This window comes from Hyalella azteca, unplaced genomic scaffold (assembly GCF_000764305.2).
Source record: "Hyalella azteca isolate HAZT.00-mixed unplaced genomic scaffold, Hazt_2.0.2 contig6292, whole genome shotgun sequence".
NCBI classification, from domain to species: domain Eukaryota; kingdom Metazoa; phylum Arthropoda; class Malacostraca; order Amphipoda; family Hyalellidae; genus Hyalella; species Hyalella azteca.
Genome location: NW_025936455.1, coordinates 73345 through 95784, shown reverse-complemented (window position 1 = coordinate 95784; position 22440 = coordinate 73345). Strand labels below are relative to the sequence as shown.

General features: G+C 35.9%; 1 protein-coding gene across 2 annotated transcripts; it reads left to right on the top strand.

The window, feature by feature from the left end:
- The first annotated feature begins 660 nt into the window (after positions 1 to 660).
- Positions 661 to 22440, top strand: LOC108677899 (protein zntD-like). 2 transcript variants are annotated; one of them, XM_047880794.1, is made up of 6 exons: positions 661 to 2504; positions 2547 to 2882; positions 14706 to 14984; positions 16926 to 17072; positions 19524 to 19823; positions 20123 to 22440. In XM_047880794.1, exons 1-6 carry the CDS (start codon positions 1146 to 1148, stop codon positions 20240 to 20242), a joined length of 2541 nt encoding a protein of 846 aa, XP_047736750.1. In that variant the 5' UTR covers positions 661 to 1145; the 3' UTR covers positions 20243 to 22440. The 2 variants fall into 2 exon arrangements, with proteins under 2 accessions (XP_047736750.1, XP_018021692.1); XM_018166203.2 differs by having other exon boundaries at positions 663 to 2882.

Sequence of the window (22440 nt, the reverse complement as noted above, 5' to 3'; positions counted from 1 at the left end):
CTACATATCTCTATATCCATACGATGATTACAAAAAGCAAACCGGAGGAGGAAAATCTATTTTCAAATCCGGTAAAGTTCGGTCGAATATTTTTGCATCATGTAGTTGAACGTGCCTGCGGGCTCCGGCTTTACCTGCTGCTCTTACCTGTCAGGGGTTACTCGGAAGACCTGTGACGTCAAAGCTCGAGCCCGCAGGTATTTGAAGTAAACCCACAGGAAGTTCACCTTAGTGTCGATGCAGCTGGAGTCGTGTGAGGTGTTGTGCTAAATTTCTCCATTGTCTGTGTGACCCATGCCATTACCGATTCAAGACGCTACTGATTCATTGAAAAGAGTTGTTTGAAATAGTTCCTTAAATTGTCAGTTTGTCAGTGGTATTTTATAAGTTAAATTTCAGATGGAAACTATTGGAATAGATTGTGAATGAGCCACGAATTTATGTATAAATCGATGTCCAGCCTGGCTAAGCAGTGAGCTTCTATAACTGGATGTTTGGAATGCAAAAAATTGATTAGTACATGCATTTAGGGTCAAAACATCCCGACATCATTATTTTATTCTAGTGAAAAGTGAAAAAGTGTTCATATTTCTAACTTATTTGAAAGTATCTGGTAATTTTATTATCTAAAGAGGATTGTTATCCCACATATTTATTTCAGTTCATGATCGTCATGTGCTGGCTCATGTCTTGCACGTTGTACCCATTGCTATGTGTACAAAAAAAGGTAAAAAATTTGTTAATGAAACGGTACACATGTATTTTTCCTAATTGAACATTGCAAATCAATGAAACAACGATTATTTGCGTGACATGTTTCATTGTGAAACATTCATTTAGCATCTTTTTTCCAGATTTTTTTTTGCAAGTTGTAGGGCTCTTTTAACACTCACTGCAAGATGATAACTTGATAACTTAAATTTGGTGAAGTTATAGTTTGATCAAGCGTTGCTCCATAAAAAATTGCAAAAAGTGAAATTATGAAATTTTTATTCGGAAATTTCAACTGCTAACTGTGAGAAATTTCAGTAAACGGACATTCAGATTGCCTCTAACTGTGATCAAAATCTAGTCGCATTTACAGCGTGAAAATTCTAATTTGAAAATTACTTTGAATAAAATATTATTCGAATCGTTGAGCAAAGATGGATCTCCTTACGGTCAAGTTATTATCCATGCTTCTATTGGGTTTGTTATCGCTGTTTTTCGGTCTCATTCCTTTGAAAATCCAGAAGAAGTTGATGAAAACTAACGATGCAAAGTCTGCCGAGACTCAACAGAAGCAGAGGCGGAGACGGGACCTGGCTGTCAGTTGTCTCTTGTGCTTCGGCGCTGGGGTTTTGCTGGCCACGGTTTTCCTCCACATGCTGCCAGAGACTCGGGAAAATATTGAGGCAATAAACGCCAAGATCGCAAAGAGCAAACATAGCCATGAGGCTCTACATGATCACGGAGACCACAATCATGAGGCCTTACATGGAGATCATAATCATGATCACGAACTTTCGCATGCGCATAACGACCACGCGCATGAAGACCATGCGCATAAAGACCATGTGCATGAAGACCATGCGCATGAAAACATCACCATGAATCACGGTTATGCGAATAATTCTGAGGTACATCACGCACATGCGGATCACGACCACGGAGATCATGGACATGAGGAAGGCAAGCATGCAACCGAAGGACCGTCGAGGATAAAAAATATGAAAGCCAATCTAGAGAGTGAGAAGAAAAACATTCATGTTCATAAACGATCTGTGGATGCCGCTGGCATTACACACGATAAAAGCAATCCAATAACCACGGTAGGAATTGCCGCCACAACAGAAAATGTTCATCTTCATCATACAGACCACGATCATATCGGTAATGTCCATGGTTCTCTTCACGATTCGCATGATCATGGAGCGCATCATCATGAACATGAAGACAATGAATCGATCTCAGTGGTTTTTCCTCCAGTAGTTCCATCTCAAGAACGAGAAGGTTTAATAGAATCTGTTACTGAAAACGCCGCCGAAGGTTCTGGTGGAACCGATCCAATCCTAATCAAAAACTTGTTGGAGGTTCATAAAGATAATAATCGTAGTTTTGCAACAGGCGAAGCGAATAAAGTTCTACATGATGCCCATGATCATGCAGGTCATCTGCATCATGACAACGATGACACACATGCTCATGGCGAAGTAAATTCGGTTGATAAACACGGTCACGGTAATGCCTCACATGAACTCGATAATTCTACGCATGATCACAACCACCATCATGACATTAATTATGACAATCATAGCACTCATAATCATGACCACGACCATGCGGATAGCGAAACGCAGTCCAATCCGGTTTTAAACCAAACCGATACTTCAATGAAGACAAAGGCTTCAAGAAATGAATTGAATGACAGGAATGCTCAAGTTCATGACCACGCTGGTCACATTCACGACCACACTGGTCACATTCACGACCACACTGGTCACATTCACGACCACGCTGGTCACATTCACGACCACACTGGTCACAGTCACGATCACGCTGGTCACACAGTTACTCATGGTCCCTACGACCGAACTCACACCAATCTGGAACATGATCAAAATTCTCCCCTCACAAATGACTCCCCTCACTCTACTGAGGGTGACCATAAACATGACATCGTGCTTAACCTCAACCAGCAAAACTCAAATGCCGCAATTCAAAAATTAATGGAACCAATGCCTGCAAATAATAGTGATAATACGAGCAGCAATGTTCCAGACAAAGCTCATGTTCACGAAGAACATGACCATGCAGATGATGGGCATTCTTACCCTCTGGCGGAGCTGTTCATTTGTATCGGCTTTTTCTTTGTATACATCATCGAGGAAATTATTCATAAGGTAAGTTTTAGATCTTATTTCTCGCTATACTCATTTGTCTCTACTCAGTATTTGTCTCTTCTGTGAGTCGCTTGGAAGTTTTTAGGTACATGACAATGCGTTTATTAGTCTCTATTAAATTAATTTCGCTTTTCATTTGAACGGGTATTTACATTTGTTAATAAGCTGAAAAAACGTATTCTTAAATACACTGTTAATTTTTTTCCATAAATCATCAGTGAGACATATTGCGGGATAGAAATATGCCTATTCGTGGAGCTTTTGATACATTTTTAGACAATATTTTCTGATAATATCGGCAATTTTATTCTGATTTGAATTTAATTATCTATTTTTTAGAATAGCCTTTAATACTACAGACTGTTTAAACTTGTTTTGATTTAACTACGGGGAAATTTCCCGGACGGGGAGCAGGCTCCTAACACTTGCCAAGGTTGCGTGGGTAATATAAAATGCTGTCGTCTCCAAGACCAGTTTTTATATTTATTCTCACCATTAGCATCAGCGTATCAGCGAAAGATGTTGTACAATAACCAAAATATGTACTAAAAAGATAAATGCGGCTTTATGATTACTTAACTTCGAAAATTTACTTAAATTTAAAGCTTTAAGTTTATGTAATGCCGTGTGTTGAATATCTGCCTGCATCATCTTAATAATTAAGTTCGTTGAACCCTGATTTGCGGATGCGCTGTGACCTGCGGACGTCAAGTGCAGCTGTTGGCTTGCAGGAGCGGATGGACTCGATTGTGTTCTCCGGCAGGTCAACTTTTGCACCTGTTCATTAATTTCCTATGATCTTGACATAAATTTCTTGAATTAATTATAATAAAATATTGTTTCGTAATATATTAGCTACCACTAAATTTGTAGAATTTTGATGCCTCTGAGCTGTGATGAGTTTTTCTTCACTGATATTTCTGTGTTTCTAAATGTTGCTTAGCTGTGTATAGTCCAAATTATTTCTGGTGAACTACATAAGTGATGTTTTTTTTTATCGGTATGCCTTCCTTCTGTGGTTGACAGCCTTATATTCATAGATTAAACACTACCACTTTTTTTATTCAGAATAAATGTAGCGAGTTGTTGAAGGAGAGCGAGCGGAGTTCCGCTTCCGCTTGCTTCGAATTTAAAGCACACTATAATTTTTCATGGCAAAGGAAGCAATGCGTCCGTTGCTATGACTTTTCATAGTGAACTAAATTTGGAAAGATTATTATTGATATGTTTTACGGAAATATAATTTTTTGCTTTCATGAGAATTATTCAGAATTTGACAGTGAGTCTTTACGTTTGAAAGTTTTCTGTCGAAAACGTTTATTAATCCTACTTTATATCATTCATCTAAAACTGCTTAAACTCATCTTAGTCTCTCTCTCAACTATACTTCAAAATTATTTTGATTCATGAAAGTTTAAATATTATGTATGTAACTCACTCCCACCAACAATTATATCAATTTCCTTTAATTATGGAAGTGCAATATTATAGTCGCTCTTAAATAATTACTTAATTAAATATTTTAAATCTCATTACCAAGTCAATTTCTTCGCATAAGGCTCGAGCTTCACTCTTATGCTAACGTACTTCACTTGCTGCGATCGCGTGAATTTAGTGTGAAAGTTCGCTACGTAATTAATTAGCCCAGTGAGTGCGCGCGCGTGGGATGATGACGGTTGCATGACAATCAGAGAAACTCAGCATATCAAATAAAATGTCATTTTTTTATTTAATCAGACGCAAGGGCTTATTAATGATAATTATTATTGAAAAATGCTCATGCAAAAGTTATAGTTTTGCATCTACAAAATTGTTAAAATAGGCTTCAATAATACATATATCACAGTAGATTTAAATAAATTTAGGGGGTACATTAGATTATTAGGAATTTTATCACTTTTGGCGCCTTCGGTAAACATATTCTAAGTTTTTAACAATGAGGAATACCTATGGAAAATAGTGAATACCAATAAAAAAAAGCTCTATAGTGCAGTTGAAGATTGCATAGAAATTAACCCTATAACGATAGGTTTTTAAACAACAAGGATAATTCCGGGATTAAAAGGCGAGCCTTATGAAGAAAAGTTAAAGATTATGAAGCTTCCAAGCCTCCGTTATCGACGTGTGCGTGGTGATCTCATTGAAGCATACAAGTATACCCACGGTTTATACAAGGTCCCAGAAGGATTATTGGAATTTGAAACAAAAACCAACACCAGCTAGGGGCCACGGTTATAAACTAAAAAAACTGCGTTGTAACACATCCAAGTAACAATTCCGAGTGTGCTTGACTTCAAGAACAGACTAGACCAAGAAGTTTGACCAGCATACACTATAGCAATTATGTATAAATAAATAATCGATCAGACTAACTAATTGTATCAGTGTATTGGCACGCAAAGCGAAATTTACTTTATTCTTACTCAAATACCAACTTATTTATCCTTAATTGCTTCTCAGCTATTTTTTTAGGCGTTTACTTTCGTTCAAGAGAGACCCCAAACATTTAATAACATTATTTCAACACAACATCAGCAGAGGCTGGACGTCAGCCATATTGCCTAACGCGGAGTGCAGCGGCTGTTAAAACCAGGGCCTAGCACATCCGTTCTTAAATGATCGTAATCTCGCCACAACGATGACGCTTTCCCTCACAAGTAACGTCATCATTCTACACGCACGTTATGCGGATACGCCCTCAATTATATGAAGAAATAGCGGCGGCCAACCAAGCATGCATCGGGCAATCATCGGTGGCCAACTATGGAAAGGCCTCCGGTAACACGCGACCAATAATTTCCTAGGGTTTTTGCCATGAGTGAGTGTAAATCATTTGGTGTATTTGTAGTCAATCGCTGTGTATTTGTAGTCAATCGCTGTGTATTTGTAGTCAATCGCTGTGTATTTGGAGTCAATCGCAGTGTATTTGGAGTCAATCGCAGTGTATTTGGAGTCAATCGCTGTGTATTTGTAATCAGCCGCTGTGTATTTGTAGTCAATCGCTGTGTATTTGTAGTCAATCGCAGTGTTTTTGGTAAATCGCTTTGTATATGTAGTCAATAGCAGTGTATTTGTAGTTAATCGCTGTGGATTTGTAGTAATGCTTGCTTATTTGTTTGAACTGTTTACCAATAATCCGAATAAAAATGAGGGATTAAATATTGATTTATAATTACTTAATTGTATCTTAATTTTCCGATTTACTAGATAACTTTTGTTTTAATGCAAAATATAACTGTGGTACGAAACGAGGTCCATCGTCGTTATGCAGGAATGCATCAATTGACTTATAAAAACAATTATTTTCCGTTTCTCCTCCGCCTGAACAATGAAACGCTTACCATTGTTCCTGCATGGCACTGAACTGTTCTTGAAGATCCTCAGTCGACAGTTCAGCCATCCTGCCATTAGTCGCTCGTGAGTCACGTTCTAGCCTTGAAAACGAAGCCTCGGATTCATGGTCGGTTTAGATTGCGATTTGTTCCGTCAGCTTTGATAAAGTCCTATGCACTTGAATTTAAGAATGATAAAATGTCGTTGATACAACGTGCTAAATTTTTTACACCTTCATTCATATTCATCTGCCAGTGTGGATTTTCCCGTATTTTATGGACGAAATTTATAAATTTTGTTATACCTGAGTTTCGATAGAGAGTCAGAACTACTGAGAATAACATCACATTTATTCTGATCGATATAAAGGGGTACAAAAGGTTCGAAATAACTGTTACTTTAGTTTAATTTATTTACTGAGTCTTCCCAGTAGGATATTTTGACCTGTATTCGATGAGTATCAGTATAGAGCTGCGTAGCTGCTGCAATTCATGGAAGCTGAGCCCACACAGCCAGCGGGTCGAGCTTCATCCCCCTGCATGTCAGTTCATGGCTATTACATAGGACTCAGTTTGACGATCTCTAGTCTGCGTTGCTCGGTTATTATACGAATTATATTATATTTATTATACGAAGTCTAATATATTATACGAAGTCTAATATAATATATGAAATATAATATGTTTGCGACGAGTTCTGATCTCGATCGTAGCCAGTGTAACTTAGCTCATTCTCGTCCGTTGGTTAAAGTTGATGCGCCATCCAATCTCGTGAGCGAGATGGCATAATGGACAGATATAAAGTCCCTAGACAAGTTGTGCGTTTTAAAAGTCATGAAAGAAGTTAGCATCCCCGTAACATCGGTTGGGTAACATTACTCTTTGTTCGATAGAATGAGCAGGCCGTGATGAGTACCTCACGCGGCCGGAGAGGTGCAATGACACGGTCGCTTTAATCTGAAGCAAGACGCACACGAAATTTCTCTGTTGACGCAATATGTTCAAAATTTATAGTAGATTTGCATTTTAACAAAGGAACTTTCTCAGTTAGCGTTGGCAATAATTACTTTAATCATATGCGGAATCAGGTAGTTAATTAACATGATAAAGTAGTTCACGGAATTACTTAAAGTGACTATCTAGGTTGATTACCATACAATGCCTAGGTTGATTTCACCCGCCACCGCTAATATGTTTACGCCAAGCAAAATAAACGGATGATGGGCTCTAATGCAATATTACCTATATTATAAATTAAAACGGCAACAAATAATAAGACAACTATATTAGAAATCAATACGGCAATTAATAATAATCAATATGGCAGCAAATAATTCAGTGCACGTCCACTTTATGAACAGTATTGCAAATGCGAGCTGTTGCTGGGCTCTATTATATAGCAAAGTAATTCTGCACGCCGAGCGTCAACTGTATAATAATTAATAATTGCAGGAGAGATATCACTTGGGACAATCATCACAATGTGTGATTACTAAATCGGCATCGCTGATTCATGTATTGTTTTTTTTTTCATTGTATAATTTTATATAGGAAGATAAACGGAATGTTTTTGTATGTGAAGCTAATACATCTATTTTTACATTTATCAGTTTATGCTCATATATTCACATGAATAGGTATATTTTGGAATAAGTTGTTCCTATGAACATTTTTTACAAATCTTTTATTTCATGACAAGATGCTTGATCTTGACATAAATAAATATACATTCTTAGTTATGTTTTTGAATACGAGTGTGATTAAGTTATCTGATCAGATTATGGAAGGATTTCAACTTATTTTCGGCATTTAATTCCGTGCACGTTCCAAAATAGTGAATTTTTCCTTAGCTGTGAGTAGAATATTTATGGATATTATGTGGATAGCTAACATAATTGGTAGTAAAACATTCTTTAACTTCATCTTCAGTTATTTTTAGCGCATTTTCTCATTTATGGAATAAATGCACTATTGTGCTCGCCATGTCCGTCCGTCCGTCTGTCTGTCTGTCCGTCCGTCTGTCCGTGACCTCAAGTTTTCGTCGACGAGAAAATGCGCTCTCTGTCACTCACTGCAGTGAGTACTGAGTTACATTTTTTCAAAATTAGCCATGAACAAAAATCGAAGAAATATTCAATGGAATCCTTCAAAAATCCCATGGATGGGTAAAAGTGTAATACATATAATGAATTTATCTCAATTACATACACTGTTTGTCATTTTTCGCAGAAACTCTCGCGTCCTTTTAGTTTATTGCATCGCGAAAATGCTGAGTCACAGAATGTTTCAACACACCATGATTTGCACAATTAACAAAGCTTTTACATTTCACATGGTTCCCTTTCTCATTTGCTTGGGAAATACCATCCTCCTTCCCCTGAAATACAGTTTAATTTCATAATTTTTTAGTGAATGGCGAAAAAGGCAGTCAACCTTTTCACATATGAATTAATATGCTAAGTAATACAGAAAATGTTGCTGCATGTCATGAAAAAAATAGTGTATCATGGTGAATGGCGGAAAAAGGCAGTCAACATTTTTATATATGAATTAATATGCTAAGTAATGCAGAGAATGTTAATTGCTGCATGTCTTGAAAACGGCAATAGTGCATCATGAAAGTTTGAAAGAACAATACGGTAGTAAAAATTCTGCAGTTTCCTAACCAACAGTAATGGATGTAAGCAATTCTGTCTGCTCGGTTATCCTGATTCTTTCATGTATATCATCAAACATCTCAAACATTTCCGACCAAATTTATTGGTTAGATTTACAAAGAAATTCATGAGCATATGTTTCTAATCTGTTATTCATACGGTTGAGGAATGATGGTTAATGTTTTATTTAAACCATTGTATACTTGAATGCCTATGCAAGTGTGAAAGAAAGATGCACACTATTTTTCTCCTTCTAAGGAAGTCAGCACGAACGACGATTGAACTCACAGTATTTAAAGCCTGTTATTGAGTCTATTAATGTTGTATTATTTTAAGAACAAGGCTGTCTCATGTCTGCTGTTGAATTGTAGTAAACACTCTACATCAACAATAGTACGAGGTTTGCTTGTGAATGGCGAAGGTAAACATAAGATGGCGTAATCCCTATTGTAATTTATGACCAAGACATTGTTGGCCGTTATATGGTCGACGAACAGCCGGAGTTGTTACAAATATATCTCTTACAAATTATTCTCTACAGTATTTACAATTAATTACGTTGGGCTAGGTTAAGACTGCACCAATTATTTATCAGTTCAATATGCCTGTCATCTCCGCAGCTGGTTAGTCTCCGACTCTCAATAAGGCTTAGTGCAAAATAATTCTAATAAATTGACAAAGAATTTTAATTCTAAGACACTTAACCATTGAATTAGTACTCTTACTGCAGGCTTATATCAAATAATTTCGAGCCGTTTATAAATAATTTATATTATTGCAACGTTTGTTGACGGACGCCCAAAGATTTTTATGAGTAATTAGCAAATTTAAAGTTAGTTCGCAGGTTATAATCGTGAATAATAACCACTGTTTTTGAATGCTTCTAGGCGTCTCGATTTAATTTAAAGGTCTAAAGAGGTGACTGATGTCGTACAATCAAGGCTCGAGGAGGTCGCGCTATTACAACAGCGAAACAATTCATCGTAACCGTAACAAACTCAGACATACGATGAGCTTATAGCAGGCATTAAGTTTGTACAATGAAATTCTATGTTGAAATACATAATTTGTTGTACATTTGACTACAACGAACGCGCTCCAATAAACGCTAGGTTAGAAACACAGGAGAGGGATTTTATAAGTTAGTCACGCTTATTACTCATTTTCAGTAATTTCTCATGAAAAATAATCTTAAAAATTTCGTTTTTATCGTCAATTTCGTAAAATCAAGTCGATGTAATGCAATGACTGAATATTAGTTGATTGCATTCTTTTCTTGCATGGTTGGCTGAAAATTGTCTCAAAGACTCTAAAAATGTACTGATGAATGAATTTGTTAAATTCGTGATTTGGCAGAAAAATAACGAGCGGCCAGTAAAATAGAAGAGAATGTTTTATTACATTCACTATTTACTAAGCCTATTTTTAAGTGGTTTGGCACGAGTAGATTCTATTACATTACAATTTTTTCACCTTAAAATTAATAAAGAGATTAGTTTAAATTAAATTAATACAATTTATAACAAAAAACTAAGATTTCACAGTTTAGTAAGTAGGGATTACAGGATTTTTGCGGGTAGAGGCAAATTGAGGTTCGTATGTTATTCCGTCACTGAAATTGAGAATACTTTCATATGGAGCCTATCCTCAAACTTGCCTAATGATAATTAAAATAATCAAGGCTTATACAGCTCTAATTATCAATGGGTTTTCTGCGTACAGCTTAAATTATTATAGGCAGGCACAGTTCTTGGATTAAAAGATCCTAGTTTTTCTTATGACATTTTCCCTTTACCTTAAAGATGGGTAATGTCAGTTGCTGTCTGATGCATCGCTGATTTTTTTTCTAATTAACATGCCAAGATTAAATGGCAAGACTTGGCAAAGGCAAAAAACTCAGGCTTGGCATTTAAACCGTTTAGTGAGCCGTCGTAAGTTCGTGTCCAAGGTCGATTGCGTGCATGGATAAGTGCTGCTTCAGACGCTATTACGAAATTCTGCCGCTGACCGCACTGAATTACGAACGTTTTCCAGTACGCATTCTCATGTGTTAGCTGAGCGCGATGTTTTAATTCAGAAGTCACAGTTGACCTTGCTTCTGTACTCGAGGCGTTATGTCTTATTAATCTGTTATTTGTGAGTGAAATTCTTGTTCTTCTCACCTGCGTATACTTATTACGCTACAGCTTGAGGCGTAAACCAATAATTAAAAGTAATGGCCAACCTTGGAAAGAGAACGCTTCATCTGGACATAACAACATGAACATAAGCAACACAATTATTAAACTAATCTCTTTTTTCATTTTTTTACGTGATACTCGAATGATATTCAATTATTACTATGTATGATATTATAGTATTAACACCGAAGTGAGTGCAATGTTTTGAGATGCATGGTTTTGTCTGATATTTAGACCAAAAATTAATTACGAGCTTCGTCACAGTTTAACAACACTAGATATGAATGACCTCGTACTATTACTCTTCAAATAGTAGTTGAACAAATCTTACCCGCGCTCTGATTCATATTAAAATTTTTCCGTAATCACGAGCAGAACTTAGCAATGTTGAATCGTCTCGAACTCGAAGCCTTCGTAACATAATTACGCCATCGTTCTGGCCGCAAGCGAGAGTTTAATTGTTCTGGCCGCAAGCGAGAGTTTAATTGTTCTGGCCGCAAGCGGGAGTTTAATTGTTCTAAGTTTTATGCTTATAGCGATCATTCACGGTATTACATCTCATATAATTTTCAAACCTTAATCGCCTCGAAATTGTTACTGAATTTGTAATTTTATTATCTGTAACAAAAATATTTTTGGTCGAACCTGTAATCCCTACTTACTAAAATGTGAAATATTAGTTTTTTTGTTATAAATTGTATTAATTTAATTTAAGAGAAAAATTCAAAATTTGTTCCATTTTCATGTTTTATAACTGAATATACATTCATTTTATTGCTATTGATTATTGAGCATTTTCGGAACAAAAACACAATATCAAAACAGAAGATTATTGATTTTTGATTAATTAGAATGCACCGCGGCATATCATCAGATAAAAACGTATCCGGTCTATGATTTAGTGATGCGATTTGTGATGATGATTTGCATATAGTGATGCAATGAATTGTAGACTTCAATGGTTACAAAATAACAGCAACGGACTCCTGAAATCTTAATGTTAGTCAATAATTCAAAATAATTTGGAATATTAAAATGACTCAAAATAAGTCAATCTTTACTGTATTAGAATTGTAACTCAAAACAGTAATTTGAACGAAGATTAGTAAAGCTCCACATATCAGCAGATAATCGTACCATCACTTCACACTTAACCATGACTTGACATGGTGTTAAGGTCATGAGTGCAGGTTGATCAATGGATGATCGGGTGGCGAGATCGATATACTGAAGGCCATCCTCTGGTGCCATTGCACAACATAGCAATATTAACAACCGTTTTATGTAGCGACCGAAGCGTTCAACGCGACATTGAAGGCCGCTACTAACGATTCGATCGGTCGCGAACACGCTGTCCTAAAGGCGACCATCGATTGATACTTCCAGTGTCGTGGATCTATTGCCGTTTCTGGTATCGTGGACCGATTGACCCGTCTAGTATCGTGGACCGATTGACTTGTCTAGCATAGTGGACCGATTGATACGTCTAGTATCGTGGATCATTCAACGATTGGAGCATATATAACTGAGTCAAGGCGTCCATTTTTTTACAGTTATCGTGTACCCATTATTTATAGAAATNATCGTGGGTCATTCAACGATTGGAGCATATATAACTGAGTCAAGGCGTCCATTTTCTTACAGTTATCGTGTACCCATTATTTATAGAAATTTCCATTGAAGTTGTTGACTGTTACTTTAATCGGTTGTTGGGTACGCTGGGACTAAAATTATTTTGAAAGCTTTTATTACTCACGAGTCACTATTTATAAATAAGTTATTTAAATAAAAGGTACCTATGGGTGATTTCCACTCTTTTGCTCGAAAGTATTTTTGAGCACTGATTTGTTTTAGAGTTACAATATTTTTTGCCTGTGGTAAAACACAAAGGCAGTTTCTTGACGACTTAATAATTTTCAATGTTTGTTATTCGTCATAAATATTTTGTCATAGTTTGCAAAATGACACAAGGTAGTTGTGTAAAGTAAATAAAGTTGTTCGTCTTGTCTATGAACTGGATTTTTCTGACAGCATGTGTCTGGGTTCAAGGTTGAACGCAACGCAAGGTAGGTGGGTGAACACTGAAAACTTAAGCTTCGCAGTCTGATCACCGTCGGCATGAAGGTTCGGTTCCTCGAAATCCACAAAAGAAAACAGGTTTTCACATCAGTACACTGACCAGACAAACCGTTTTGCTAAGATCAAATTAGCGAAATATAAATTAGCCCTGAGCTCGAGTGTATCCGTGGATCAGTCTGATCTTTGTTGAAGAATTTTCCGGCTTTTTTTTTATTCCGGGAACGGCTGAAGCGTTGGAATTTCCTCTAAAAATTTGCGAAGATAACTGCGTATGAAGCGCTGGCAAGAATTTGTAATAAATAAATAAAACCGAAGTATAGTGAAAATTAGAATTACATATTTTTATTAGTGAAACGAGTTGTAACCTTACGGTGTCCTGTGAAAAAGTTTAATTGATCTCCAACTGAATTTTATGCCTTGATGAATAGCCTAATAGGTCACAAATATTTTAATATATTTAAATAAATTCTACCGGAACATAATGTTAAATTAAATATCTTCGATGAGATATGCTTGCTGCTAAAATTCTGTACGGGGCAGGAAATATTACTCAACAATTATTTTATACGACGAAATGAATACAATAACGGCTTACTCACCCTCATGCACTCTACTTCACAGCAGCGCATGAGGGCGTTTGACGTATTAGGCTCATGATAATGAGCTCGCTTCCGCATGTGCACGCTGCCTGCCTGCGCACATTTCTTCAATATCCTGTATGCAACATCAGGGCCAGTAGCTTCCATTTTGATTTCAGGATGATAATTATCATTATACTTATATCATTATTCTTATATTATTATTATTTTAATATCCAAATCTTTATATCATTATCCTTATATCACTATCCTCATATCATTATAGTGGCCGGCAGTTGATCGACTGTTGGTTGTCGTTAATTGCGTATAAATATATCTTGTAAACGGAGTTTCAACTATATATCGTGGACACTTTTGAACCAAACAATCCTTGTGAAATTTGTGAAATTTCGCGTGATTAAAATTTGATTTCGTTAATCAAAGAATTACGTTGAAAGATGTCGATTACAATCAATTTTTCTTTGCATTTTGGAAGATGATTTTTTTATTTGTATAATATTATCAAGAACTACTATGGCTCAGGAATACCGTCGTTCTTGAGCTAATTTATCGCGTAATTTGGTGGGTGAATAATGAACGTGCGTCAAACGCAAACTAGTTTATCGTAATTAGACATCAGCTGCACTGGAAATTTCTGTGAATGACTCAAGGTATACTACATTTTCGATGATATATAAAGCTGTTGTTTTATATCTTGAGATTTAATGCATCGAAAGTATACGTTTCACACTACGAAGCATGCGATTTTGATTACGAAAGTTTCATCTTTAATATTGTAGATTGATGAATAGTGTATACTTTTGAGGCGGACTGCGCCGAAAGTTAGTTTTGTCATTAGACCAACTGTTTTTATTATAAAAATCCTCGCCGTTGACAGATTTCTTGTTCAACATTATTCATGCCATCAAAATTGTTAATATTAATAACATTAATTGTACCATCGTCTAAAAGTGACCAATTTCTTCTAATTTTCCAGGTGGTATTCCGCACACATTCACATGCTACCTCGAAGAAAGCCTCGAGCGAGGACGACAGCATGGTGCTCAAGAACAGATTTTCAGACGCTAACAAACTACCACCTATAACCAACGGCACCTACAGGAGCCGCTCTCTGAGCAACGTCGCTGAGAACGGTCAAGTAGGATCATCAGATCTGAGCAACGGAGGCAACCTGCCTCCTAAGGATTCCTGGGCCACGACAGGAGTTGATAATCCTTCCTTCATAGCAGAGAATGACGGGGATATGACGATGCAGGTATGTAGTACAGTATATATAGAGAGTTGTTTGCATTCTAAATTTAAATAGTTATTTTGGAAATAGCAGGGAGGGTTCGCAAATAGGTCAATAGTATAGTAGTAATATATAAACAGATTTTGTTAATCAATAATAAAGGTACTTATATTGGAGGTTCATATCTACTCTACCATACGCTGTGCTCAGAGCTTCAGTGCCAATTATTTGCAAAATAAGTTATCAACTACCATGAATAATTATATAATAAATTTTGAAGTCATTGCTCTTCCCACCTGCATCCCTAGATATCGGATGCAAGTTATCATCTTTGTTTCGAAAATTTGATGTCATTTTGATGTCTCAATCTATATTATTTATGTAAAAATAAAATTTACAAGAAACCTTGAAATTATCGAACAACACCACGAGTTGCGTGGCGTCGATTGTATCGTATTCACATGAGCATCATGGTCCAAAATCGTGAGCATTATATGATATCTACTATAGATTTTGTCCTTGAGTCAGAGGACGAAATTTATAGTATCGTATCCGTAACGAATTATTTGCAGGAATTCATCTCACGTTAGTGTTAGTTGTCTTGTTTTTTTTTGGGACCGTGTCTAATTTTAAATTGGCTTATGTCTCTCTAAAATTCGTCACTCCCTGATGAAAACAAGTGGTCCTGAATGTCAGATGAAGGCATCAAAACAACCGACGATCCTTCTTTTAAATTTGTTAGTATCAAGCGAGATTATCCTCGCTTCTCTCCTGCATTTTAAGGAACCGAATTAAAATGAACCTTGGACTTGTCAATAGTCCAAGCCAGTGCGGTTTATGCGAATCTTATTCTAATGAAGATTCCACTGAATATTTTGTATCAATAGTGACTATCGTGGTTTGCTGCATCTCAAAGTTTGTATATGTAATGAAAATATCAATAAATAAAGCATTTGTCTTCAAAAATCCTTCGGTAGTCAAAATAAAATGTAACGTTGAATTGACAGAAAATGAAGAAGGTAAAGGAAATTGAACTTTAAGCATTTTTTTCATGTGCGAACGCTGGGCTTCCTGCCTTTCCTGCACTTATTCTTACGAAACATATTAATTATTGGACTTGCAATCAACTTTATCCCGCGAGTTACGCTGTGGATCACGCACCATTCGGATTTAATTCCCCTCCAAGAATAACATCAGAAACTGAAAAACCCATAATTATGGAACTTGGACTTTATTAGCGCTCGTATTCTTGCATCTGCAGTTGAGAAAAAAATATCACAGAAATAGAACTATGAACTGGCCTTGAACAGAAACTATAAACTGGCCCTGCATGGAATTAAAATTTTGTCACTTCCGCTGGATTTGGAGTTGACTTTGGGCCTCGTCCGAAAACCATCATTGAAATATACGATATATTGCGAACCCGAATTCAAAACTAAAAAAATATAATTCAATACTCACTGCAGTGAGTGACAGAGAGCGCATTTTCTCGCCGACGAAAACTTGAGGCCAGGGACAGACGGACGGACATGGCGAGCACAATAGTGAATTTTTTCCAAAAATGAGAAAATGCGCTAAAACAGAAATGAGTTAGGGAAAACGTGAAACTGGTGTCACCTTAACATTACAAAATGACGGGTTTCGGCCAAGTATCGAAAACAATCAACCGTTTTGTTTTTGATTGTTTACGATGTTATACATACCCAGCTATAATATTCCTGTTGACTTCATAACGTGGCCATGTGTTCTTTCGTCCAGCTACTAAATATTATTGCCTCGCTGAATAAAAATTATGTATTTGTTTTTAGCGCATTTTCTCACTTATGGAAAAAATGGACTATTGTGCTCGCCATGTCCGTCTGTCCGTCCATGTCCGTCTGTCCGACGAGAAAATGCGCTCTCTGTCCTCACTGCAGTGAGTACTGAGTTATATTTTTATTAATTTGTCCGTTTTTGGTCCCGCAGATGTCCCGTCCCTCCGTGACTCCCTCGACGGCGGGTCACGGGCACTCCCACATGGTGGACATGTCATCCCTCAAGGCGAGGGATTGGGTCAACAACTTGCGCTCCCTCATTATTGTGCTCGCTTTGTCCTTCCATGCCGTATTTGAGGCAAGTTTTATGCTTATTTTATTTAATTTAAAATCATTCGTGAACCCTATTGACTTTTAGCGCATTTTCTCATTTATGGAAAAAATACACTATTGTGCTCGCCATGTCCGTTTGTTCATCCGTCTGTCTGTCCGTCCGTCTGTCTGTCCGTCCGTCCGTGACTTCACGTTTTCGTCGACGAGAAAATGCGCTCTCTGTCACTCACTGCAGTAAGTACTGAGTTATATTTTTAGGAGTTCCGTGCTGTATTTGAAGCAAGTTTTCCGCTTATTTTATTAAATTTAAAATAATTCTTCAACCTTCATGACTTTTTTAGAAAAGGCTTCTAAGAAATTTAAATTTTAAATATCAGTCCATTTTGCTCCGTTTTCTTTAACTATATATTCATTTTATAATTCTGATTAGCTATACTCGTATAAGTTGACTCATAAATTTATACAACAGCAATGCGAGAAATTGTAAATAAAAATGTGTTTTTTTTTATTCCAAAATCCCTATAATCTATGGACATAAATATAATATAATAGACTGAATTTCATGATATGATTATCGGATTACTTTGATTTAACATATACTGTAAAATTTCATTCATCCCATATGTGTCTCCGTTACCCAAGAAGACACAAATAACAGATTTTTAACAAATTTTCAACATCTTACAAGATCTTTAAATAATTTTCCTTCAAACATTCCGGTAAAATCCGGGATTAAATTTCTTCGTGTCATCACTATGCTAATCATAACCATTTGCTAACCGTTCACCACTCCACAACACGCACAGATTGTGCGCAAATGAAAGTTACCGGCTCGCGAATTGAACCTAAGACACGTGCTTGTAATCATCAACCGACGCACACGTGTAAATTGACTTCCAAGTGCGAATTAATTCATCATAATTAGAAAATTAATTTTTAATGAATTTCTAAATTTAATTTCTTAATTCTAATGAATTAATAATTTCATTAGAATTAATTCATAATCTAAGCATTAGTATGGCAGATTGGCATAGTTAATATAAGGGCTGATGTCGCAGCGCACTTCGATTGTCACGTGTGTTTTAGTAATGTCGGAGCTCCCATCCTTAAATAAAAACCATATACCGTACGAGTTTAGTTTAAGATGCTGGCGTGTCACAATTCCAAAATTTAATTTGGCATTTTCCTTGTATGTGATCTCACGAATTATACAATTCGTACATTCAAACATATCGCATCAATAGAATGAAATCTTCTGTCTTCTCCATTCATGATTTTGGTAACATACTGATTCGAATTTTTTTAGAAAGCAGTCATACTATGTTAAGGCCTCATTGCGCTACCTTTTAGATTTCTTTGAAAGGTTTACTATTGACATTTGCGGAAAACCTATGTATTTACAAGCGTTTATGTTGCAATTTCACCTGACTCAATCAGGCACGAATTGCATTTGCACGTTATGGTCTCTTGCAACATAGTGAGTGTGGCTGCAATGCATTGCTAGTAAAATTTCGCAGTTTAAAAATTTAACTTTAACTCGAGTAACTCTGCACGCAGCAGGAGTAACGGGAAGATGTTAAGAATTTGAAGGATAATAAATTCTAGAATGAGAATTAAACTGAAATCAGATTAATACAACTTAGAGAATTTATCTGCATTGAGTATGAATATGAAAAGGATGAACAATTTTTCCCAGAAAGAGGGTGCTAGATGATGCAGGAACAATGATGGCATTGTAAAAACTTTTTATATCAGTTTTATATATACGAATGCATTTCTGCCGCACCACGAGCTCCTAAGATAAGATATTACTGATTTAATTATCAGGGATGTCAATAAGAGGAAAAATATGATATGATACTTGAACGCTATTAAATTTATCTTAATTTTAGAAAATAACATCATTAAATATGAGGAACGAAAGGAAGTTATTAGCAGCAGCAGTGCAAGACCCCTTCTTTTTTCGGCCACTATAGGACATTGGTCATATAGAAATGTTATGTTCCATGCTTGAATTAATTGCACTGTTGCATACCAGAATCAATTCAAATACTGTCATATTTAATCATACGCTCAAAATTAATGAAGTTTTTAACTGTTGGTCGTTTTGTTGTATTACGCATAATACATTCTGAACGGCAGCACCAAACAGACGTGACCGTGAGCAATACAAATCATAGAGCTACAATACAGCAGTCCCGACGATGGCGGTGAATGAGATTGTACTTGCCACTTCTTCTATATTGACTTTATCAAACTTATGACTTTTCTATTGCAATTTCAATTGTAAGTCAATTTAGACTATCGGAAAATAGCGAGGTATTAGAGTAACTTTGCCTAATTCAGTTGACATTATTTACTGATGGCAACGACTACAATTATGCGAATGCGTTGTTTTAGTGAAGTACGGCCCTAATTAGGATCGAGTTTTAAATCATATGATATTTTCTCAACATTTCTTTATCTCTATCCTCAGGGTCTGGCTGTGGGCCTACAGCAGAATGTGGCCGACGTATGGTATCTGTTCTACGCCATCGCAGCTCACAAATTCGTTATCGCTTTTTGTGTTGGACTCGAACTAATTTCCGGTGGTACGAAGCTCGTCCTGACAGTCGTCTACATGATCACCTTTGCAATGGTCACACCTTTAGGAATCGCCATTGGCATCGTCGTTACAGAAGGAATAGGTTCACCCAACAGCTTGTCCCATCTATGGACCGTGACCGTCTTGCAAGGGATGGCTGGGGGTACCATCCTATATGTAACTTTCTGCGAGGTGAGTTTTAATTTGTTAACTATCTTACATCTGACTAATGTTGAATATTGAACAAATCACCACTGAATTAACACAAATAATTTGAATAAGATGTGACATTTTTTACGTTAAAGTTTTTCCATTCATTACAGCCGAATCAAATTACAAAAATATGAATCCAAATCAGAAACGGTACAAATAAGTAAAACTTGACGACAAATGACTCTTCTATCATGAGTTTACCTTTCTAAAAGCACAAATACATATTGATTTATAGGTAAATTAATTGATTTTCAATTCAAATTTATTCTCTTCCACAGGTTTTAGAACGCGAAAGAAACCGCAAGAACGGCCGGTTTTCGAAACTAGCCGCGCTGATCGTAGGTTTCGCGACCATGGCTCTCATCCAGCTTGTGGGCGGCCATAAACACACTCATTAGTTACATTAATAATATTATAATCCAAATTGTGTTCAATAATATGATCTACTTATAATTTTGCGATAATTTTTTGTTTAAAATATTAAAAATTAGCATGAAGATTTGGGCACTCGACACGGGGACTTTAATCCACAGGTCGTTTGAGAGATATTTTTTGTGATAAATTGCGCATTGTTAAACAATGATTTTGTTAGTAATAGAAATTTATTCAGATGATGATGATAAGATTCGTTACCGTTTAAGCAACAAGGAAAACAAAATTTCTCACGCGAACAAAACTTTCTTATTGTAGGATGTGGCATCCGCTTTTAAGAAGAAAGGACCGTATATCCCCATGCAAGTTGAGATAACTTGCACAGTTTATTAGTTTGAGTGTTACCAGCAAAATGATAAAGTGCTGTCTTATATTAGTATCACACAAAATATCTTATTTTTATGATCTTCTGAAATATTCGGTCTTCAAAAGCTTTAGGTGCAGTTTTAGGACAATCAGTTCAAATTTTTGCCTGCACTCAACTGTCATCACTCTTTAATGGGAATATAATTCCAAGCGTAAGAGTTGATGTTGTTAAACCTTCTCTAACGCTGTATCATCAACGTAACCTTCTCTTAGCTGTATCATCAACGTAACCTTCTCTTAGCTGTATCATCAACGAGCTTAATTGCATAGTTGTTAATAAAAAATTAGCTTTGGAACTAGATTACAGACTTGTTGCTACTGGATAGTGTTATTGAAGCAACTGAGTTGGTATTGAGAGCTTGATGAATATGTGAGATGAATTGGCTAATATTTTCATTGTTTTCAGTTGAGACTAGAACGTGATTTTTGGGCATGCAATCTGAGTGATTTAAAAAATGACATAAAAATTGAATTAAGTTGAGTTATCATTAAAGTTTAATTTTTTAAAGGAGTAAAAACTTCTTTGAAGAACGCTGAAAACAAGGAGATTGAAATCATTCACCGGTTTTGATTTCGATAGTCTTGTTGGCAGGATAAAAAGGATCCAGACTTATGTTGTAGAATTTAGATGACTCTTATAATTAACACATATAATTAAGAATATATGTTTTTATATTTTATATAGATTTTAAATGTGAGTTTTGACACAGCAATGAATTGTCGGTGGAAATATTCTTTCCTCCAGGGAATTTCAAATTTACAAGTCCCGATTAAACTATGCCTGAAAATTAGGCTTACATATATCATATTTCTCCCTAAAAACTACCTATTTATAAAATCATGTAATGACACGTGATTACTTTTTTTGTTTTCGTTGCTCATTGCGTCATAAAATTATTGTATCGTCACAACCCGTGATAAAAAGAGTTGAATTTTATTATATATTTATATGTACTACTGGCAGCCACAATTTTGTAATGTGCCTGAATGCAACTGGAAGCATAATTATGATGTTGCCATGACGACAAATTTCTTGTTCTATATCTGAAGAGCAACAGACTGCATAATGCTAATGATGACAATATGACTAAGCCGTTGCACTTTATCTAAAATGCAACTGGAAACGTAAGTTTAGGTAAACATGACAGCCAAGTATTTGTACATTATATAAAACGTAATTTAATGCATAATGTTGAACTTGTATATTCCTTCGTTAGAAAAATCGATTGCATCGAAACATATCCTTGTGAAGTTTCAATGCAAGCGATATATTATATATAATTTAGCCTAAAGCAATGAATGGTTCCAACTCTGCTATGAATTTCATAATATTTTCATGACTCATATTGTGAATCAACATCTACAATTTTTAAGGTTAAAAAAATTAAAATTCTATTACAAGTTTATGAAAGTTACGATGAGTTTAAACGTAAAATAATTCATTTTTTTCAGGCTCCCATCATCCGATGGAAGCGTATTCAAAACAAAAAGACTTTTATTATTCATTCAAACTCTCCTGAATCTCATTTAGTACTTCATGACAGATTTAGAACCTTAAAACCTAATAGGTTTGAGAACGACTTTAGAAAATTAATGAACGATCTTGACGATCTTCCGTATTTTTTATCCATTTAATGGATCACTGTACATAATCTTTTCTTGAGGAAATATTAATTATAATGAATAAAGTGCTTATCCAAGCCGTCCGTCCATACTTTTGATATCACATTCCATTAATTCTAAGATGTTGATGTAAATATTTTCTTACTTCTTTAAAAAAATATTACCGTGAAATATA